Here is a 19973-nt window from a genome sequence, read left to right as displayed (position 1 = left end):
ATCCCGTGCTAATTTGTGGGAGTGGATGCACTGGCATGCTCTGTCAACTTAAAGCCCCCATCTTCAGTCCTTGCCCTGTTGAAAACACACACCAGCCTCCCCAAACATACACACTTGCACGCGCATGCATATACCCAGACACTCGCAGGACACACAGATTAATGTCAAGGACTTTCCTATTTAGAATTCTAAAACATTATACATGCAGATTAAAACCACATTTCTCCAGGAGGTGCATGGAGAAATGAGAACTCTGCTATGGGATATTCTGCAGGCTTGTCCCTTTTATTTCCCCCTCCTCTTCAAAGTGGCACCAAATGTAATCCTCCTTAATGGATGTGTAATATTTACACTTATACCATAATCGCTTAAACATTCATTTACGGAGCCATATTTGGTTGTTCGTGTCCCTGACAGCCTATTTATCAAAAAGTAAATGTGCAGAACCTCGCGCCCCCTGCAGCAATCAATCAATACGCTCCTCTCCCGGCTACCATCAGTGCAGATACGTCTCAGGCCAAAATTAATCAATGTGAAGTTTGCATAATCCCCCTCCGCTTCCCCCCGCCCATTACCCCACGTTTGAGAACCTTTACCTTTGAAGACCATTCTGATGACTGAAGGGATTAATCAGAATCTCCCATTCTCAAGGCCGATGAAATTGTAAGAGTTTATGTGACGGTAATATCATGTATAAAAAGGGGGTATTTAGATTCGGTGATTGGATCTAGCTTAACTGATTGTCTGGAATTTTTCTTTGGAGAAACTGTAAAAGGCTCCACATCATAGAAAATCCTGAGTAATGGTGCCTTGATACATGAAATGTGTCGAGTGTGTCCAAGTAAGCAGGGTTTCATCAAATAATCTAAAGGGGTCTTCGTGTGTATGTAAGAAATAAATTAACATATCCAATTTAATGGAATTGGTTTCTCTTCTCCTGACTGTTTTAAGGCTGTGAGTTTACACTCAAATTAACCTGCTTAAATCCTCACATGGTGAAATGTGCAGCTGTTCAATGTGCAATTAATAGGAAATCATTTTAAAAATCACACAAATCATTTCATCTGTTGTTTGTTTTCTTGTTTGTTTATAAACATATCAATATACATTCAATACAAATATGTGATTTGATCTCTGTCAGATAAAATAACCTATTACAGAGTTTATATTCAAATCTTTCCATCATTTCCTCATCAATCTACAACAGGCAACAATATAGATGCACTGCTCCAGTAAATGACAATAAATTCGACCTTGTAACATCTGCCCCCCCTTTTGCCTTGCTCTACACCAGCTTATAAGAACACAGCATAGTTTTGAAATCCAATCAGCTCAGAATAACTTAAATAAAACACAATTTAAATTTTAATTTCTTAACATAGAACGAGTCCCCTTTGCATTTGAACACTTTAATTCCAGTACTTTAGATAACAACTCACATCATCAGTACTTGTATTGAATCATAAATGATTGTTGTAGGTACCTATATATGTATTTTCCTGATGTGCTTAATAACATAGACTTGCTGTATATATGTATTTTATGTGCCAATTTAAAATATAGTTGAACTTAATAAGTAGAGGCTGGTGTATGAAATGATGACAAATGGCAAAAGCAAAATTATAGTTATAATTATAGTTATAATTGTAAACTTAAAATGTTCTTATGCATGCGACTACATTATAGTGTTGTATGAACGGAAATATTATTACTATTTACTATATATTACTAATACCATTGTTATTAATATAATCATTAACATCATTAACATCATACACATTCTTATGTTGACTGAGTATGTAATGTCTCCCTCAGATCTTTGAAACAAAAAAATAATGTTAAGGCTTTCCAGAAATAATCCTCAGTGACTTGCCCTTTTCATCAGCAATGTTCTTTTCATACCATTATGCAAATAGTATTAAAATATTTCCAAATCGGTAAACAAAATTATTCTTAACGAGAACAAATAAAGAAAAAACAGTTTTGTGTTCCAGTACCCTCCATATTTAAAAGCGTGTATTTGACATAACTGTTAAAAGTGTGACAAATGGAATTTGACAGAATGTGAGCTTCAGAAACTAACAGAGGATTTCCATTAATGCATTTTACAGTATGAATGAAATAATAAAAAAGCCACGCAACTGTTCAATAAAATAATTGGTCCAAAAGCTAAAAGCTCTACGTTGCACATTGAAAGCACTTTGAATTGCCTCGTGTTGAAAGGTGCTAAAATAAATAAATAAACTTGCCTTGCCTTCAATGAACAATTACCATCAGGTATAACAGCAAAAATTAAAAGATTAAAACAGAACCAGTGGGTTTTTGAGAGAGAGAGAGAGCGAGAGAGAGCGAGAGAGAGCGAGAGAGAGCAAGAGAGAGAGAGAGATAGAGAGAGAGAGAGGGAGAGAGGGAGAGAGAGAGATGCCACTTAAGTTACACATCACTAGAGCTGTAAAGTGCGTCACTTCATATTCAGACTTGAATAGGATGGAAAATGAAGGTGTCCGTTAGTTTTTACCAAAAGCAAACCAGTGTTTTCTTGTTTACATTTGTTTTATTTAAAAAGCAATTCAACCTTAAATAAAACGAAGGGTCACCATGTAAACTTTTTACAATGCTTTATCTCCAGACTATAAAATAGCAGAAAAAATACAAGGACTTATTCCTGTTGTGGAACAAAGTTATATCAATACAAAACTGGTCACATCTGCCTAAGCTAGCACCGGGGGAACAATTTATGATCATGTTTGTTTTCTCACGTCCTGAGTGGCCAATTCTCCTTCCCAGAGCTCCGCAATGTCGATAACACATTTGGAAGTGAAAGAGTGTTTCTGGGAAAAGGTCAAAAGAAAATCAGCCATCAAGCATTGGATGACAAGGCTTGACTGTGTGTCTGATAATAGACACAAGAGCTGGAAGGCAGACACACGAAAAAATGATACTACATGCTGGAGACTCGATACACACACATAACAACGCATAAAGTTGTCGTTTTACTAAAATGTGAACTTTTTCATGAATTCAGGATTTGTAATTATACAGCTACGAATAATAAGCAGAAACTGTGGGGGATTTGTGTTTGTTGTATTGTTTGAGACCCTGTATATACAGGGGGGTTCATTTCCTGCTCTGAATCAGTGTGGCTGCAAATGATCACCTTATGTGATCTTAAATATAATATTTGTGGTATATTGATATGTTTACCTTCCTTTATACAAATGAGTGAAGAGGCTCTTGTTTTCGTATGAGGCTCCAACTTTGTGCACCTGATCTGAGGATAAATATATTAAACCATATTAGAAACCTGACAGTCTCATATTTCTACACACATTGTTACATGCCTCCATAATCATTTGTGGATTGTTTACTGATAAAGTCATGGCAACAGCTGCTCGTTCCTCCTAGTCCCTGCAGCTCCTCTTCATCTGATTCTAAATGAGTGATTCATTTTGCGCCTGCTTTTTCAGACATGTTGTTCCACACCTGCCCACCAGGTGTCTCTAGTGTGTCACCTAATACATCACCTGTCTGTACATCTGCATACCAGTTGGATCATAAAGGCTGGTCAAACCAGGCCTACAGTCAAATAGTAAAAAATGCCTTTACCTAAACACTTTTCCTTGACTTTGTTGAAGCATGATGATGTCTAGATTAGATATGAAGGACAATTAATCAGGACTTAAAAGAAAACCGCGTTGGAAACACAATCTAACTGCGCTTGCACTATAGGCTATGTAATGTCATGTCCTAAAGATGTAAAGGAAACGTTAAGCACCTTTTCCTTTGCAATTGGAGAATTCAACCAGCTCTCCCCATGGCTGCCACTTGGATAACTCCGGGTCATTTCACTCAGTTGGGAACTTTCCTAAGCAAAAAAGACCATTTGATGGCAACCCAGGATTTATAACGGAGACATTTTGTGGCACTTTCAATTCCAATAGAATCATCGTGCTTCTGACAAATAGCAAGCAGCCTTGACAGTGCTGACCTTTCAGGGGACAGAGAGGTTAGATGGTTCACTTTCATTTAACCACCTCTGTCTGAAAAAGTGTTCCACGACGGTTTTCAGATGAGACAGGAGATGATATTTCTGTAAAACTATTTAACTATTTAATTGTTGCACTGTCAGCAGCTAAGCTAAGCTACAAGTTTGCTAACTGACCGAGCACATGGACGAGTGGCTGGCACTTTGTGGCCTTTTTCCTTGCCAAATGCTGCCCAGTGCCTTGTTTCATCCTTAGTGCTGATGACCTTTTCGCTGACCTTTGTCCTCCTTACGTCCTATTGCAACCTTTAAGCTAAACTTGCCGCTAATCACAAAGTGTGCCTGCGGGTTCAAGCCTTGTTTTTGATTGTCACACAAAGTGACTCTAAAGCCAAGAAAAACATTGTAATGTCATCAAGGTCTTGCCGCAAATGAACTTCCATTGCTCAGCTATTTTGTGTGGAAATTTCTAGTGACAACATGCTGACATAACATTTCACTTAACAGTTTAATTAAGGTTGAACACACAAACGAGTAAACAAGCAAGCTAATGGGAACAGAGTTTTTAGTAAAAAATAAATGCTTCAACTTAGATCTGTCAGATCAGAACGTCTCATGTATGTATTCAACTGGAAAATGTCACACATACAAAAAGTAACTTATATGTCTACAATTGAAGATGGTTTCATGTTGAGCATACATTTGTGTTTGTCACATTACCACTTTAAAAGCATAACCTACTAATTTAAATGACTGACACGTGTGTTTTGTCACCTTAATTGCCTCTTACAAACTGCTCTCAGAAACTGCAAAGAAAACTCTTCTAAGTGATTCAACTTTAACTCACCTGCTTAAAAAAGTATGGACTAACTTTAAATCCATTCTGACAGATCAATTGATTAAATATGTAACTGGAAAGATCATTTTCTATTACACGACAATGGATGTCCAATTCTTGTAGTAAGTGAAAGGTTTGGTTGCTTTGTTTGTTGCATTTGAAAATCTTTCTAAATATAAAAAGTGCATTTCTAAGACTAGTGGTTCTCTGGTTTGATTTTCCATGTGAAGCTTTGATGCTCAGTCTTTTTACTTGGATTGAACACATTGTCAAGATTTCTTTAAGATACAAAAAATGCATTTGAGCATAAAATGTAATTCTAGACCAACTTTGATTCATTCTTTCGACTATTTCAATGCAGCCTTGCCCTTTTCACAGGACATAATGACGGGCATGCTGAATATGTAATGTCTGTCACAGATTTCCTGCCATGGTCACTGGCTAACCATCAGAAAGCAAACATTAACTGAAAAAGTCTATGTAGTGCAAATGTCTTTTTGCAAATGCATGTTTGGTGCCATCTGGTGACTTCAAGCATCAGAGTTGAAGGATTTAAGTCTAGTTCCAGGCGCCTGATGTATGATAAAGAACAGCTGCCATAACATTACTTGAGTTGACTGGTGGAATAATGAACACATCTCGAAACAGACTAAGTTTGCAAAACATACTTAATTGAGCAGACCCTCAGTCTTACGTATAAATACAACACTGCAGTGTACCATGCTGTGTCACATAATACATTTTATTGTTCCTGCATGAAAGAAGGGAGTGTCTCCTATTCTGCTCCATAATGCTGTGGGAGTAAAAGAAGGACTGTTATTAGAGTGTGATGAAATGTGTGATTTTCTTAGGATCAGTTACAAGCCTTCACCTGCAAAAAAAAACAAGGAATCAATTGAGAAATGTTTGGGGGATTGTGTTTACATTCTAAGCAAGTCACAGCATGAAATGTTCCATAAAGCTCTTTATCTGCGCTGCAAAGGGTCCAACAAGAGCAAACAGGAAAAATTAGCAAATCAAATATATTTAGGTTGTAAATGAAAAACTTTTAAACTACAGAGTAGATAATATGATAAGCTTTCACAAAATGTTCTGCATTAGGTACAAGTTAATTCAAACACATTTTCTTTAAAATCACATCAAGCCTTAACATACAGTACAAAAAGCTGCTGACACAGTGAAGTTGTCTAATAAATACATTAAATAGTTTGATGGCTCCCCTCCCCTAGCATTATTTATGATGTTTACTTCATAGTGTGATCGTGGGATATTATAAGGCAGCCCAAGTGTCTCTTATTGAGATATAATTTTCCCTAAGGGATGGTGTTTGCTCACTTCTCGGTGGACACGCCTGTGCTTGTGTTGGAACAAGCACTGTGGACTGTAGGTGTAATCACACACGGGAGACACTCTCCACCTCTCTGCTGGATCTGTGAAAAAGGGAACTTGACGCTGCCTAGCACGACTTGTGTGTTAACTCCAAAAGGTGAATATACTGTCATTACTCCTACTTATAGCAAGATTATAAATTAAGTGTGAACTATGTCTTTGTGTGTACTCTTAGATAACAACAGTTTCTCATAAGCTATGTTAACATTAGTTATACGCAGATTACAGAATTTGTACGGATAAGTAGTTTTCAGGAGTTGGGTAATTGAAGAAGGAAAATCTTGATTTGGCTTTAAATTTGTAATTTTTTCACGGTTTTCCTTCACCTTCTTTAAATAAAAGAGAAGTATCCATTTCCTTGCCATTTCCTGCTTTAGGGAGACCTCTTTGCTGATATACTGCTCTAAAATGTCCGTCCCGTTCCCTTACAGCCAAGATGACAGAAAATGCAGAAGCCGTGTCAGCCACTCTCACCACCAACAGAAACTGCACCATAGAAATCACCAACCTCAGCGCTGGCTACTGCCTCATCAACCCCAAGTAAGTCTGTAACTGTTTTCACATATGAGAATGATTCAATTAGAATGAAGAGGCACAAATGAATGAATGTCCTCATACATGCAAAGGATGAATGAAAATGGCACATTCTTCCACATCGTTTTTTGCACTAAAATCATGGCGTGTGAGATTACTCAAGTTTGGGGAGAAGTTTGATTCCAGGGAGAAATATTCATTTTCAAAAGGTTTAAGCGTTGCTTTGAAGTGCTTTGAGATTGCAATGCCTGATTATAGCTCCAGATTACCATCTTGATACCATTAGCATGCAATGCTTTCAGATAAAATGTACTATCCACAACTTTTTTCTCTCCAAAAGTCATAGAAACAGCATTACAAGTCCATGTTAATTCAACGTAGTTTTGTTGTACTTAATTTAAATTAGAATAAATTAACTCTCAATCAACCACAGGGGGTCTCTGCCCATTTCTTCCACTTCTGCTATCGAAAGGAAATAAACAAAACCAAACAATAAAATATAGAAACTACCGATGTATATTGGAATTCCTACCATACCTCCACATTTATCTAGCTGAGGCAGGACAGACCATATCTTGGATGGGTGGTTTTCATGTGTGACATCACTTTGCTGAGAACATCCACCTATCCATCATGCAGTGACACACCACGCCTCATTGCACATTGCATGCAGGTACACTCACTGTTGCTTAGAAGTCCACAGCAGTACTTGGACAGTCACACTCCATCCATCAGCATATATTTCCAGGACCCTGGAAAGCCCAACACTTGAAAAAGTACACTGACAATGTCCAAAGAACTTACAAAACTCTTGTTTTTCATCAAACATCTTGTAAGAGTGACATGTAAGTTATCTTGATTGTGACGGTAAGCATTGTCTCCCGCTCTCTTGTATAGGGTATACATGTCAAGTGGATTCTGTCACCACCCGCCCCAGCCTACGATTCGGACTGCAAGGACCGAAGTGTGCTCCTTCACCAAGGACGACAACACTGCCACTGGCGCAGTCGGCCTGCTGACCTACGACCTGTTCCATATGCAGAGCCGGGTTTGCTCCGAGCGCATGGCCATCATGTTCTCTGTGCCCTATGACCAAAACCTGTACAACAACCGGCTGGCCGTGGGAATGTTGGAGCAATCTATTGCCTGCGACAAGCAGCTGTACAACATGCTGTATGATGGGAAAGACCTCACTAAGTTTGTCCGCTCAGAGTCACACGGGAATGGGCTGGAATACCATGCTACTTATGTTGATTTGAGGGCTACAATGTCTGCTATTGGCAAAGCAATTGTTAAACTTGAGCTCTATGATAAAATGGGTCGTTAGTTTTATACTTTGTTGCTTTTCTACCCAACAGAATAAATAAACTTCATTTGATTTGACAACTGCTTCATGTGACATCCAGAGAAACATCCAGGCCAGAGGAAGACTGATTTTGCTGTCATCTTCTATTTGTGTCCACTGAAAGCTATCAATATCTGACAGCCAGCTCATTGATTCTCCATGAGATTACTTCTTGGGTTTATGTATATGTTGTACTCTCCCTTTTTATCTGATTATGATAACAAAACATTTACACCCATTGCCTGTGTTGTGTGGAATATGTTCTCACTCAGTATGCTTTCATTATTACTGATGAACAGTAATCATTCTTTAATCTCGACGCTGGATCCATCCAATTCTAATGAGTGGCAACAGATGGAGTATCTGCTTTAGAGGTTTTTTAATTGGCATGATAACAATATTGTTCTTCACTGGCTGTGACACTCTCCATCTTTTCTAGTGGTTATTGTTTTGAAAAAAACACTAAACTGGTTAACAACCGGGATCAGACCTGCTGTAGGATGTCCAGAAAGAATTTTATTTCTGACCAGGACATTCCTGGTTAGAAATAAAATTCTTTAAATTCTACCAGGTAAATAGTAGGGTGAATATGAAGTAATTATATGTAATTCTGATCATGTAGCGCCACATTGCCACTGGTGCAAGTCTTCCCCTGCACCACTTACTGTAAGTGCTACAAATTACAACTATAACAAAACCCAAATATTAACATGGCTTCTCAAAAGAGAATTACAGTGAATTGATCTGTCTTTTCTTTCAGAGATTTTTCTCAACTTGTTCAGTTTGCTTTTATCTGTTTTGGAAATCCACTGAAATCACCTAACCACCTCAGTTCATGTAGCCATATTTCTGTAGGAGAAAATGAATGTGCTGCGTGAATGATCCCGGCTTACAAAACAGGTTTGGGATCCAGGAAACTGCAGGAAGATTTTCCACAAACTAGGGTGTGGCAGTTTTATTTCACAGGCAAAAATACAGGAGTATTTTGTGTGCATGAGAAAAAAAGTGTTGGAAGAGGGCGGCTGCTTTCCAACTTGGATTGTGTTACAAGTGGGAGGGTTTGCAGGGGGATGGAATATGTTCTTGGAAAAAAAAGAAAGAAAAAACTGCGGGCAACTCCCTTCCAGGTAACTCTTGCCATTTTCGTACTTGGGAGCATCAACAGAGGTTCTCAGCAGGTAAGTCAGTTTGTACATTTTTGGGAAACTATTTTATTAAAAGTACTTGATTTGAAGCAGTCCAGAAAATGGCTCATTAGATGAATACAAAAGCAATGTGTAGAGGCATTCAGAAGCCTGAACAGGCATTTGTTTGATGTGTATCTTATCTGTTAATAAAAGGGCTGATCATTTTCTCCACAGTTTTCACTCTAACTTAATTATTGCATGCTACTTAGTGCTATAATTGAAGTGGTAATGAGACATACACAGTCTGCAGTTATATTCTGATTGTTCATTGTTTTTTAAATATCTTTGGCCTCTGAGTTTATCATTCACACCCCATGCTGTGTACGTGCAAAACAGAGGTCAGGAAGATATTTGATATTTAGTAAGTGTGATCCTCCTGGTTGGAGGGGAGTGCTAGTCAGCTGGGATGTTGTTTATTTCAAATGGCTAACAACTAAATTACCTTAGCTTTTCAAGCAGATCTCACACTCATCTCAACATAATGGAGTCAGCTGAAGCTGTAGCGGCCGATGTGCACAGCAAGAGAAGTGTTACCATTGAAATCTCAAATATCACTAACAACTACTGCCTCATCAAACCAAGGTAAGCCCTGATATTTTGGCATTAATTTAAAGACTTGTTTAAAAAGTATTATATAGATCCTAAAGAAAATGTGTAATACATGTGTCTGTTTTATATGCTGCTTAGAGTGTACCTTGAGAATGGGGAGACATACAACCCACCTCAACCTACAGTCCGCCCTCTCAAGACAGAAGTCTGCACTTTCTCTAAGTCTGGCGGCAAAGTAACCGGTGCAATTGGTGTGATGACCTACGACCTGTTCGAGAGGTCGCAGAATGACTACATTGAGACGCTGGCCATCATGTTCTCCGTTCCATGGGACTACAACCTTTACAAGAACTGGTTCGCAGTGGGCATCTATAAAAAGGGCCAAATCTGTGATAAAGAGTTATACAAACAAATGTACTATGAGAAAAAACAGCAGGAGCACGGGTTTGTCAGGGAAGAGTCCACTGGGTCAGGTATCAATTACGTGGGCAACTATATAGATGTCAGGGCCACCATGAGCCCCCTGGGCAATGCTGTGATGAAGGTGGAGTTGTGGGATAAACTTTTCACACCAATGGGCCAGCAGACGTACTAGAGAGCCATCCTGACCAATATTTCTGTCACATGCTGCAGAATTCTTCCCTCCCCCTCGAGCGTGTTTACCTGGCAACATGTATGATTTAACAGATGTATTGTTGCTGACATGTGTCTGTATACGTGGGTATTACCTCTGAGTAAATCTGCTTAAAATCAGAGTTTGGTTTGTTTATTAATCCATATGGCATTATCACCTCCTTTAAAGCCGAAGCCTCTGTCTGTTTCTATAGCATCCGTTTTTTAAATTGCATCTTTAGAAATAAATATCAAAGGATGACTCACCAAAGGACGAGGGCACGTGGCTTAAGAAATCACACCTTGGGCTTTTTCTGTATTTATCTTGACACAGTAGGAATAAAATAAACCTTTCACTTCAGCTATTTCTGTATGTGTGTCATTTGTGAAGTTTTTGGATAAAAATGTTTATTTGTTTTCCATGGGTATGATCCAAAGAATATGTGTGTGCAATTCATTCAGCAGGATAATTCTGTAGTGAAACTTAGATCTGAACCGAGATAAAGGGTGCTGTTTTTTTCACAGGGGCTGAATGAGAGCAGCATAGAGACACACCCTGTCTCTATCTCTATTGCCCAACTTTATGATTACAAAAACACCAAATGTGGAAATGCATTCTACACAAATTTTGTAGAGGTTGGTTTAACATGCATCATTTTTTAATTGTTGTATGTAAGTTCAATTGTTGGCATTTGGTGCAAAAGCATCGCAGACAGTGAATTATAAAGACCCAAACAAAATGACAAATATCTCCCAATTAATGTCTCAACAAACACCTACATGAAAACACATAGTAAAGTCTTAACTAAATGAAACCTGTTGGTCATTAAAATCTGTTTTGAGAGAGCAGAACAGTTTGTTCCCAGATTTGTTGGATAAAGATGGTTTTATTTGTCTGCTTTGCCATCTTGGCAGAACCAGAGGGAGCACTAAACAGATTCACTTGAGTGGTTATAGTTCAAAACACATTCAACATTCATTGTTTATGAACCAGTAAACTACAAGAGAAATTACTGGATTAATTTGCTTTTTTTAACACTATGATCCAGGCAGATGAGTAAGTGGTAGCCCATGAGAAAGGAATGGATTAGGTGAAGACCCTGTGTTCTTCATCTCATTACACTTACAAAAATTATACTTCTTTATTTGGGGAGATTCTCTATGTTATTTCAACATCTAACATGTTGTTTTGCAGTTATGTCACAGCCAGTTTTGTGCAGCTACAGTTACTGACCTCATGATAATGTAGGGTTCTGAGGCAGGAGGCAGTATGAGCTCTAATTTACATCAGTAGCAGAGTTATCCGGTTCTCCCGATTCTTTTCAGAATTTCAACAACTCATTCCGGATTCTGCTTTCTCGTTAGCTTCATGATGCTTTTGCTGCATTAACTGTTCATTCCACAAAGAAGCGCAGATCAAAGGTTTTTTGCTCACTGTCACCGTTGCATTTGCATAAAGGCCATACATAATATAGAGGCATAAACTACGCCTGTTTAGGCTCAATCCCTGAAGCATTGTTGAGAAATGTATCAGGAAAATAACACTAATTCGCTATAAATAGATGAGGGACACAAAGCAGAAACTTTTGTTTGTCACAGCATTCCGTTAATATTTTCCCTTTCTCCTCTCTGTTTACTATACCGGCACTTAAGTCTTCCTCCATGTTTTGAATGATATTGTTCCCTGTGTTTGTTTGTGAGGGAGTGCCTTTGTGTTTGTGTTTTCTGCATTTGCATGTACTGTAAATGCGTTTGCACGCTTTTGTGATGAGCATCTTTGACTTTCGATACACGTGTGCCTCGAATGCAGCGATGGATATTTTATATCAAATGCATTATTTTTTTGTGCTATGGCTTAGACGTCCTAAACAGGAGACAAAAGATGTGTGAAAAATGTATTTTCCTGTGTAGATAAACTTGAGAAGCTCTGCATTTGTGGATTAAAATTGATGCTATTTGCAACTAAACAGGAGTGAATCTAGCTGTTGTCATGGTAAAATTATGTCAAAATCTTTCAAGTATCTTAGGAGGAAAGAAAGGTGGATAGTTTCACAATTGAAGGTTCGTCTTACGAAAAACACGAAGCTACAGATAGAGCTACTGCACTCTTGCAAGTATTTTTACTTGTTATTTTCTGTATTTTGACAACACTGTTAAACTATAGTTTCCACACTATAAAAAGCAAAAGGCTGAAGAGTGAAGTAAACACAGCAGCGTGCATCTCCTCTCTCTTTGTACTTAAAGTCTCTTTTTGCTTCCCCTTCTGTACAGTGGCTTTGTATATTCAGAGCATGAAAACATTCCTTTAGTGAAACCAAAACTCATTCCCTGCAGTTTCTGCATGAGCCTGATCACTATTGCATTACAGATTTAGCCTCCAAGTTTGTTTGAAACCCAGTTGTTCTATTTGCTTTGAAACTAAGCATACATGCAAACTGTATTGTATATTGACTCAAACTGGGAGTGTCCAAACAGAATCAAAAGATTATTGAATTTCAATGACCTGCGGTTTGGGTGTGAGCGGTAATTCAGTTGAACATTGTGCTTAACCATGCCTAAGGGTACATTCAGCAACATGATACATACTTCTCTCATCAAAGTGAATAGAAGAATACTTTAAAAGATGCCATTGTTGACAGCCTTCATTTAATAAATATGCTCTCGTAGACTGCCATCTAGCGGCACATTCTGGTATCAAGTGTAAAAACACATTTTGGAGCAAGTCTGGAAGATCTCATTGTACATGGATACTACAGTGACTGTCAAATATAATCCAAAGACATAGCATATATAGCATATATCCACAGATATTCTTCAGTGTTTAGTCAATATATTTAGTAGAATTTACCAGTTAACACAGATGTGTGGAATATGTTTTTGAATGAGCAGAAATCTTGCTGAAACACATTTGCTATTCAGTTTAGTGTTTTTTAAATGAGTATTATTCTGTCTCTAGGTTTGTTGCTAAAATCGCCTATTATGTGGTCAAATACTGCCATCTAGTGGCCAAGTTAGGTATCGGTTAATTTAGTCAGTAAGTTACGTTCAGTGTGGTTAGTGTGCAAACGGTAAACGAGGGAGAAACACGTGCTGTTTCTGTTGCTCGCAATGCACTCGATACAGGACAATCTGTAAGTAGTCATTTTGTAACTAGGTCAACTATATGTGCTTGGGTTAATTTTAGCATATATATTCATGTTTGTAATGTGTAAAGAGTAATTGTGCATTTATGAAACAACATGTTGTGCTAGCTAGCAATTCTGTGGAGCTTAGCATTGAACTGGTCCTTTGTTGTAGCATAAATTAGATAGCGTAATGTTAGAGTAGGTTAACAATGCAAGTAGATTGAAAACAGATCTTTATTTTGTATTTTTGTATTTTTTGCAGTTTCACAAGAATACTGTGTCAAGTAAACGCTCTGAAAGCCTCTTCAGACTCCTTGGATCAGTTTGTTTAACTCGCTGTCTAGGCTGTGTAGCACCACACATAGCTGAGGGCAGAAGAGTGAAAAGATTAGTCAACACATCAAGTTATTCACCAAGAGCTACATCTCTAACCAGTCAAGATGTCAGATGCACATAACTCCCCTCCCGTCTCCCAAATGGAAGTTAGATCAAAGTGTGGATCAGCAAAAACGTCAGCTTCACACCGGTCAAGCAAGTCAAGTGCTAGCATGGCTGCAGTCCGAGCACGGGCTGTAGCTGAAACTGCCCGCGTCAAAGCCGAGTTTGCCAAACGCCAAATCGATATGGAGGTCGAGAAGGCACGGATTGAAGCAAGGCTGAATGCTCTAAAGCAGGAGGGTGAGGCTGAAGCAGCCCTCGCTGCAGCAAGAGTCCTTGAGGCGGCAGCTGAAGGCCCAGATGACCGTGAGTTGACCACTCCAGCTATCCCAGTAACAACGCATGATCCAGTCAAACGCGTTGCAGAATACATCAAAACTCACTTTAAAGATGAGCCTGAACCTGAGATGGAAGAAAGGCCTCAGCGAGAATCTCAGCCTAGGTACAGTGTGCCACCACCAGTCACTCAGTACACACCTGGGTGGGCTACAGGGACCCCAGCTGGATGGCATCCTCATCGAGCCCCACCTGTCTTTAACATAGGTACCAGAACAGACAACACACATTCACAAAGCAGATCAATGTCCAGAACAACAGAATTCTCAGATCTCGCCACTTACCTTGCACGCCGTGATCTTCTAACCACTGGGTTCAAGGTCTTTGACAACAAGCCAGAGACTTATTTGTCCTGGAAGTCTATGTTTTGCAATGGCATCGAAGGACTAAACCTCAAAGCCAGCGAGGAGCTCAATCTACTCACAAAATGGCTGGACGGGGAGTCGCTTCAACATGCCCTGAGGATTAGAGCAGTTCATGTGAACAATCCAGAGACAGGCCTCTGGCGTCTGTGGCAGCGGCTGGACAAGAATTACGGTTCATCAGAAGCCATTGAGGCGTCCCTGTTTAAGCGTCTGGAAAGTTTCCCCCGGATCTTCTACAAAGACAACCACCTGCTGCAAGAACTCGCTGACCTCCTTCTTGAGCTACAAGCAGCGAAGAACGAAGGCTATCTACCAGGCCTCAGTTTTCTTGATACGTCGAGAGGAATAAACCCCATAGTTGAAAAGCTACCGAATAATCTCCAAGAGGCTTGGATCAAGCAAGGATCAAGATATAAGAAAGAACATAATGCTTTATATCCACCCTTTTCTTATTTTGTCGAGTTTCTGAACAGTCATGCTGAAATGAAAACAGACCCCAGCTTTATGCTTCAAGGCTACAACACGCCACATCCCAAAGCAGAAAAAGCACAAGAGAAGCAGACAAAGATTAGAACACCCATCACAGCAAACAAAACAGAAATCGACACGCCTGATGCAAATGCTTATACACCACCTCTTGATCCAGATAAACAATGTCCCATTCACAAGAAGCCACATTCTCTTGCTAAATGTCGGGGCTTTAGAATGAAGACATTGGACGAGAGAAAAGGTTTACTCAAAGAGCATTCCATCTGCTACAAATGTTGCATATCTACAAGGCACAGGGCAAAAGACTGCAAAGCAGTGATTCACTGTTCAGAGTGCAACAGCAACAGTCACGTGTCAGCACTGCATGCTGGCCCACTGCCCTGGTCAGTCAAAGATCCAAAGACACCTACAGAGGGTCAAGGCGGGGAGCCAGACAACCCACACTACATTGAAACCTCCTCCAGTTGCACAGAGGTATGTGGAAAGGGGCTACAGGGAAAGTCATGCTCGAAGATTTGCCTGGTCTATGTTTATCCAACCAAGTTCCCTGAAAAGAAGAAGAAAATGTATGCAATGTTAGATGACCAGAGCAATGTATCACTGGCAAGGTCTTCCTTTTTTGATATGTTTGACGTACAAAGTGAAGCTCTACCATATACAATGAAGACATGCTCTGGCATAACGAACACCAGCGGAAGAAGAGTCAACGGCTTCATCATTGAGGGGATGGATGGGAAAGCACCTATGCCATTACCGACACTCACTGAATGTAACCAGATTCCGGATAATAGGAGAGAAATACCTACGCCTGAGGCTGCAGCTCATCACCCTCATCTGAAGCCCATCGCGTCTCTGATACCTCCACTGGATCCCTCTGCAGAGATCCTTCTCCTCCTAGGCAGGGATATCATCAGGGCACACAAGGTACGCAGTCAGGTGAACGGCCCACATGATGCACCTTACGCTCAATGTCTTGATCTAGGGTGGGTGATCATAGGGGACGTTTGCCTCAGAGGAGCTCACAAACCCACTGTGAGTTCTTTCAAGACCAGCATACTTGAAAATGGGCGACCCAGTTTCCTCACCCCCTGTGAGAGCAGAATTCACGTCAGGGAGAGGTACACAGACACCTGCCCCCTGGGTGAAAAGACGCAGACTAAGGAGGGTGTAGGCAAACTCATATTCAAGCAAACAGCCGATGATGACAAGCTGGCACTTTCTGTAGAAGACCAGACATTTCTGGATATCATGAACAGAGAATTCCACAAAGCCAAGGCCAAAAGATGGGCGGTCATCTTCGCATGTATGAGTATACGTGCCATACATATTGAAATCATAGAATCAATGGACACATCATCATTCATAAATGCTCTGCGCCGGTTCTTAGCGATCAGAGGTGCTGCGAAGCTGCTCAGATCTGATTGTGGGACCAACTTTGTGAGCGCCTGCAAAGAGCTGCAGATTGACAAGAACGGATGCCACAACAAAAACATCGAAACTTACCTTGAAGACAACGGTTGCCAGTGGCTGTTTAATCCTCCTCATGCGTCACACATGGCCGGATCCTGGGAACGCATGATTGGAGTTGCTCGCCGAATCCTGGATGCGATGCTACTGCAACATGGGCATGCAAAGCTAACTCATGAGGTGTTAGTAACATTCATGGCTGAAGTAACAGCAATAGTGAACGCAAGGCCCCTTACAACAGTTTCCACAGATCCAGAGCACCCTGTGATTCTCACCCCTGCCATGCTGCTCACACAAAAGTATGGCACGTCACCAGCACCACCAGGCCAGTTTGAAAGCCGTGACCTCTTCAGAGGGCAGTGGCGGCGCGTGCAGTACATGGCTGAGGTCTTCTGGGCACGATGGCGAAAAGAATACATCAGCGGGCTCCAAGACCGACGGATATGGCGGACACCGAGACCGAACCTACAAGAAGGAGACGTGGTCCTGCTGAAGGATGGTCAGGAGAAGAGGAATGACTGGCCCATCGGACTCGTCAACAAAACCTTTTTCAGTGAGGATGGCAGAGTCAGGAAAATAGAGGTCAAAGTCATGCGGAAGGGCGAACAGAGACTCTTCTTACGGCCTATAAGTGAAGTCGTCCTTCTGGTTTCTAAGGACACTGCTTAAGAGACTTTGAACTACTTTTATATCCTTTTCAAATATTCTACATAAGTTTGTTTGGGTGACATCCTTAAGATGTCAAGCGGGGAGTATTCTGTCTCTAGGTTTGTTGCTAAAATCGCCTATTATGTGGTCAAATACTGCCATCTAGTGGCCAAGTTAGGTATCGGTTAATTTAGTCAGTAAGTTACGTTCAGTGTGGTTAGTGTGCAAACGGTAAACGAGGGAGAAACACGTGCTGTTTCTGTTGCTCGCAATGCACTCGATACAGGACAATCTGTAAGTAGTCATTTTGTAACTAGGTCAACTATATGTGCTTGGGTTAATTTTAGCATATATATTCATGTTTGTAATGTGTAAAGAGTAATTGTGCATTTATGAAACAACATGTTGTGCTAGCTAGCAATTCTGTGGAGCTTAGCATTGAACTGGTCCTTTGTTGTAGCATAAATTAGATAGCGTAATGTTAGAGTAGGTTAACAATGCAAGTAGATTGAAAACAGATCTTTATTTTGTATTTTTGTATTTTTTGCAGTTTCACAAGAATACTGTGTCAAGTAAACGCTCTGAAAGCCTCTTCAGACTCCTTGGATCAGTTTGTTTAACTCGCTGTCTAGGCTGTGTAGCACCACACATAGCTGAGGGCAGAAGAAGTATAATAGCATTCATTGTGTTTCATTGAAGTGAATACGTGCACCAAGCACATTTAAAGAGGTGAATATGTATATGTTGACTCAGGGATAGCATAACATTTAAAACGTTTAGCTAAAAGTTGACCTTAATGCAGGAAATTAAGTCTATGAGGGTCAAACCCCTCCCCCTGCTTAATGTGTATCCAACGTCGAAACAAAATGTATATCCTTTTAAGTAAAGTACAAATTCAGAGTGTTGAATGACTGGTTTTAAGCAGTAAAGCGGTCTTTACCTCTTTGTTATAAGCAGAGAGTTGTACTTTACTAAAATGACTCACCCTCTTCTCCTAATTGCTCCTTACATGTAACTGGCACCAGTACACTTTGTGTCTGTCCCATCACCAGAGTTCAATTACAGGCATAGATATCGGCCAAATCTACAAGGGTAACACAACATACTGTAGTCACATATTTTTAAGAGTTGCTTTGTTCTGAATGTTGTTTTTTTTGTTATAATCCTGCTGGTCATATTTTGCGCACTGTTCATCATTTCTAAGGATGAGATGTGAGGGTCGAAAGGTCACAATATTCCTAGAAGGCTTAGGGAATTGTCTCATCATGTTAGTTTGTTATTTGGAACTTCTCCTCATGCAGATGTGTATCATGTAACAATACAAACCACCTGAGGGAAGACCCTCCTAGTTTTCTGCAGTACTCTTACATTATTAAAAGAAGCTGATCTGCTTCTTTCTTAATGCCTCTCAGACTGTAGAGTTGGTGGGTTAGTAAAAAAAAAGAACATTGTTTTAAAATATCAGTTTATAATATAGTGAATGATAGAGCATTTAGCAGCTAAAAAGGCAGACATTTCCCTCAAGAGTTAGTCGAGATAAAAACTGAGCTAAAACAGAGGGAATGTTGGATTAACATTCATCAGGTGGCCAGAACCAAAACTCCAAATCAAAGATAACGTTGGTCTGTATGTGCAGTATTTGTCAATAGGAAACTGATTGCAGACGAGTTTGCCATGTTAGCTATTAACAGTGTTGTGTTCATAGCTCTTTTCCACTTCCCCCAAGTAGAGACAAAATGAGTTGATGAGGATAATAAAGATATGATTCTGATTTAACCAACCCCCTCTGGTTGTTTCCCGGGTAGTTAAAATAGTCCAGCTGCTGCTCCAGGCCTTTGCCACAGATAGATCTCTCAGGATCTTCTCTAAACCGGGAATGACCTTCACAGGTGCAGGTACACACCCTGCTCCTTTTCCTGTTATTGTCGAAAAAACTGAAGAATATTCCTGCCTCACTCTGGCATGGTAACATGGTTGTTCACGCTCTGTATTTATTTGAGTTTAATGTGACTGGTTGGGCTGCAGTTTTGATGTCAAATCTACTTGAAAGTACAGTGATCTGCTGCCAGCTTGGTGTCATCCAGCTGCAGGGTCAGCTCTGACACAGCAGTGCCAGCTGCTGGATCTCACACAACAAACTAATTACTCGTGTCACACGCAATGACTCGCATCGATGGGTGCAGTCTTTTACTTCTCATCAAGAGTGGCACTGCTCCAGTCTGCAAATGCTCAAAAATACACGAGTTAGTGAAACCAATGTATAATGCATCATATTTTTATGAATGTATACATCTTTAAATCCAATGAGGTATCAATAATTCATTAATAGCGTCTCCAGGACTTATTCTAGCCACCATGTAATGGTTGACCCGCTGCCACTGGTGTTGATGAATGCTCCTTCATTTGAAGCAGTGAAGCTCACACTGACAGCCACCTCTGTCCCCAGCCACACTACTGAGTCTGCCAAAGGAAGCAGCGGTTGGTATACAGATGCCATTACCCGCTGTCCTTCCAACCACCCTGCCAGATCTCTGGGACAGTCATAGGCTCCTACTGGGAGAAGACCTAGAGGCCCTGACATGCTCCAGAGCCAAAACCTGCACCTGGAGACGCAGCTGCTGCTCTTGGGTGAGAAATGCAGAGATCACACCCAAACATTTCTGAAA

The 19973-nt window shown here is 40.2% G+C and overlaps 2 protein-coding genes across 3 annotated transcripts; both read left to right on the top strand.

Moving 5' to 3' along the window:
* The first annotated feature begins 6059 nt into the window (after window positions 1-6059).
* LOC134878447 (uncharacterized) lies at window positions 6060-8330 on the top strand. The gene is made up of 3 exons (XM_063904479.1): window positions 6060-6309; window positions 6644-6752; window positions 7644-8330. Exons 1-3 carry the CDS (start codon window positions 6144-6146, stop codon window positions 8071-8073), a joined length of 705 nt encoding a protein of 234 aa, XP_063760549.1. The 5' UTR covers window positions 6060-6143; the 3' UTR covers window positions 8074-8330.
* A 244-nt stretch (window positions 8331-8574) lies between these two features.
* apnl (actinoporin-like protein) lies at window positions 8575-10800 on the top strand. 2 transcript variants are annotated; one of them, XM_063904481.1, is made up of 3 exons: window positions 8575-9269; window positions 9738-9860; window positions 9966-10800. In XM_063904481.1, exons 2-3 carry the CDS (start codon window positions 9760-9762, stop codon window positions 10420-10422), a joined length of 558 nt encoding a protein of 185 aa, XP_063760551.1. In that variant the 5' UTR covers window positions 8575-9269; window positions 9738-9759; the 3' UTR covers window positions 10423-10800. The 2 variants fall into 2 exon arrangements, with proteins under 2 accessions (XP_063760551.1, XP_063760550.1); XM_063904480.1 differs by having other exon boundaries at window positions 9726-9860.
* The last annotated feature ends 9173 nt before the right edge of the window (window positions 10801-19973 follow it).

The sequence above is a fragment of the Eleginops maclovinus genome, chromosome 16 (genome assembly GCF_036324505.1).
Source record: "Eleginops maclovinus isolate JMC-PN-2008 ecotype Puerto Natales chromosome 16, JC_Emac_rtc_rv5, whole genome shotgun sequence".
Lineage (NCBI taxonomy): Eukaryota > Metazoa > Chordata > Actinopteri > Perciformes > Eleginopidae > Eleginops > Eleginops maclovinus.
This window is presented reverse-complemented; position numbering and strand designations above follow the sequence as displayed.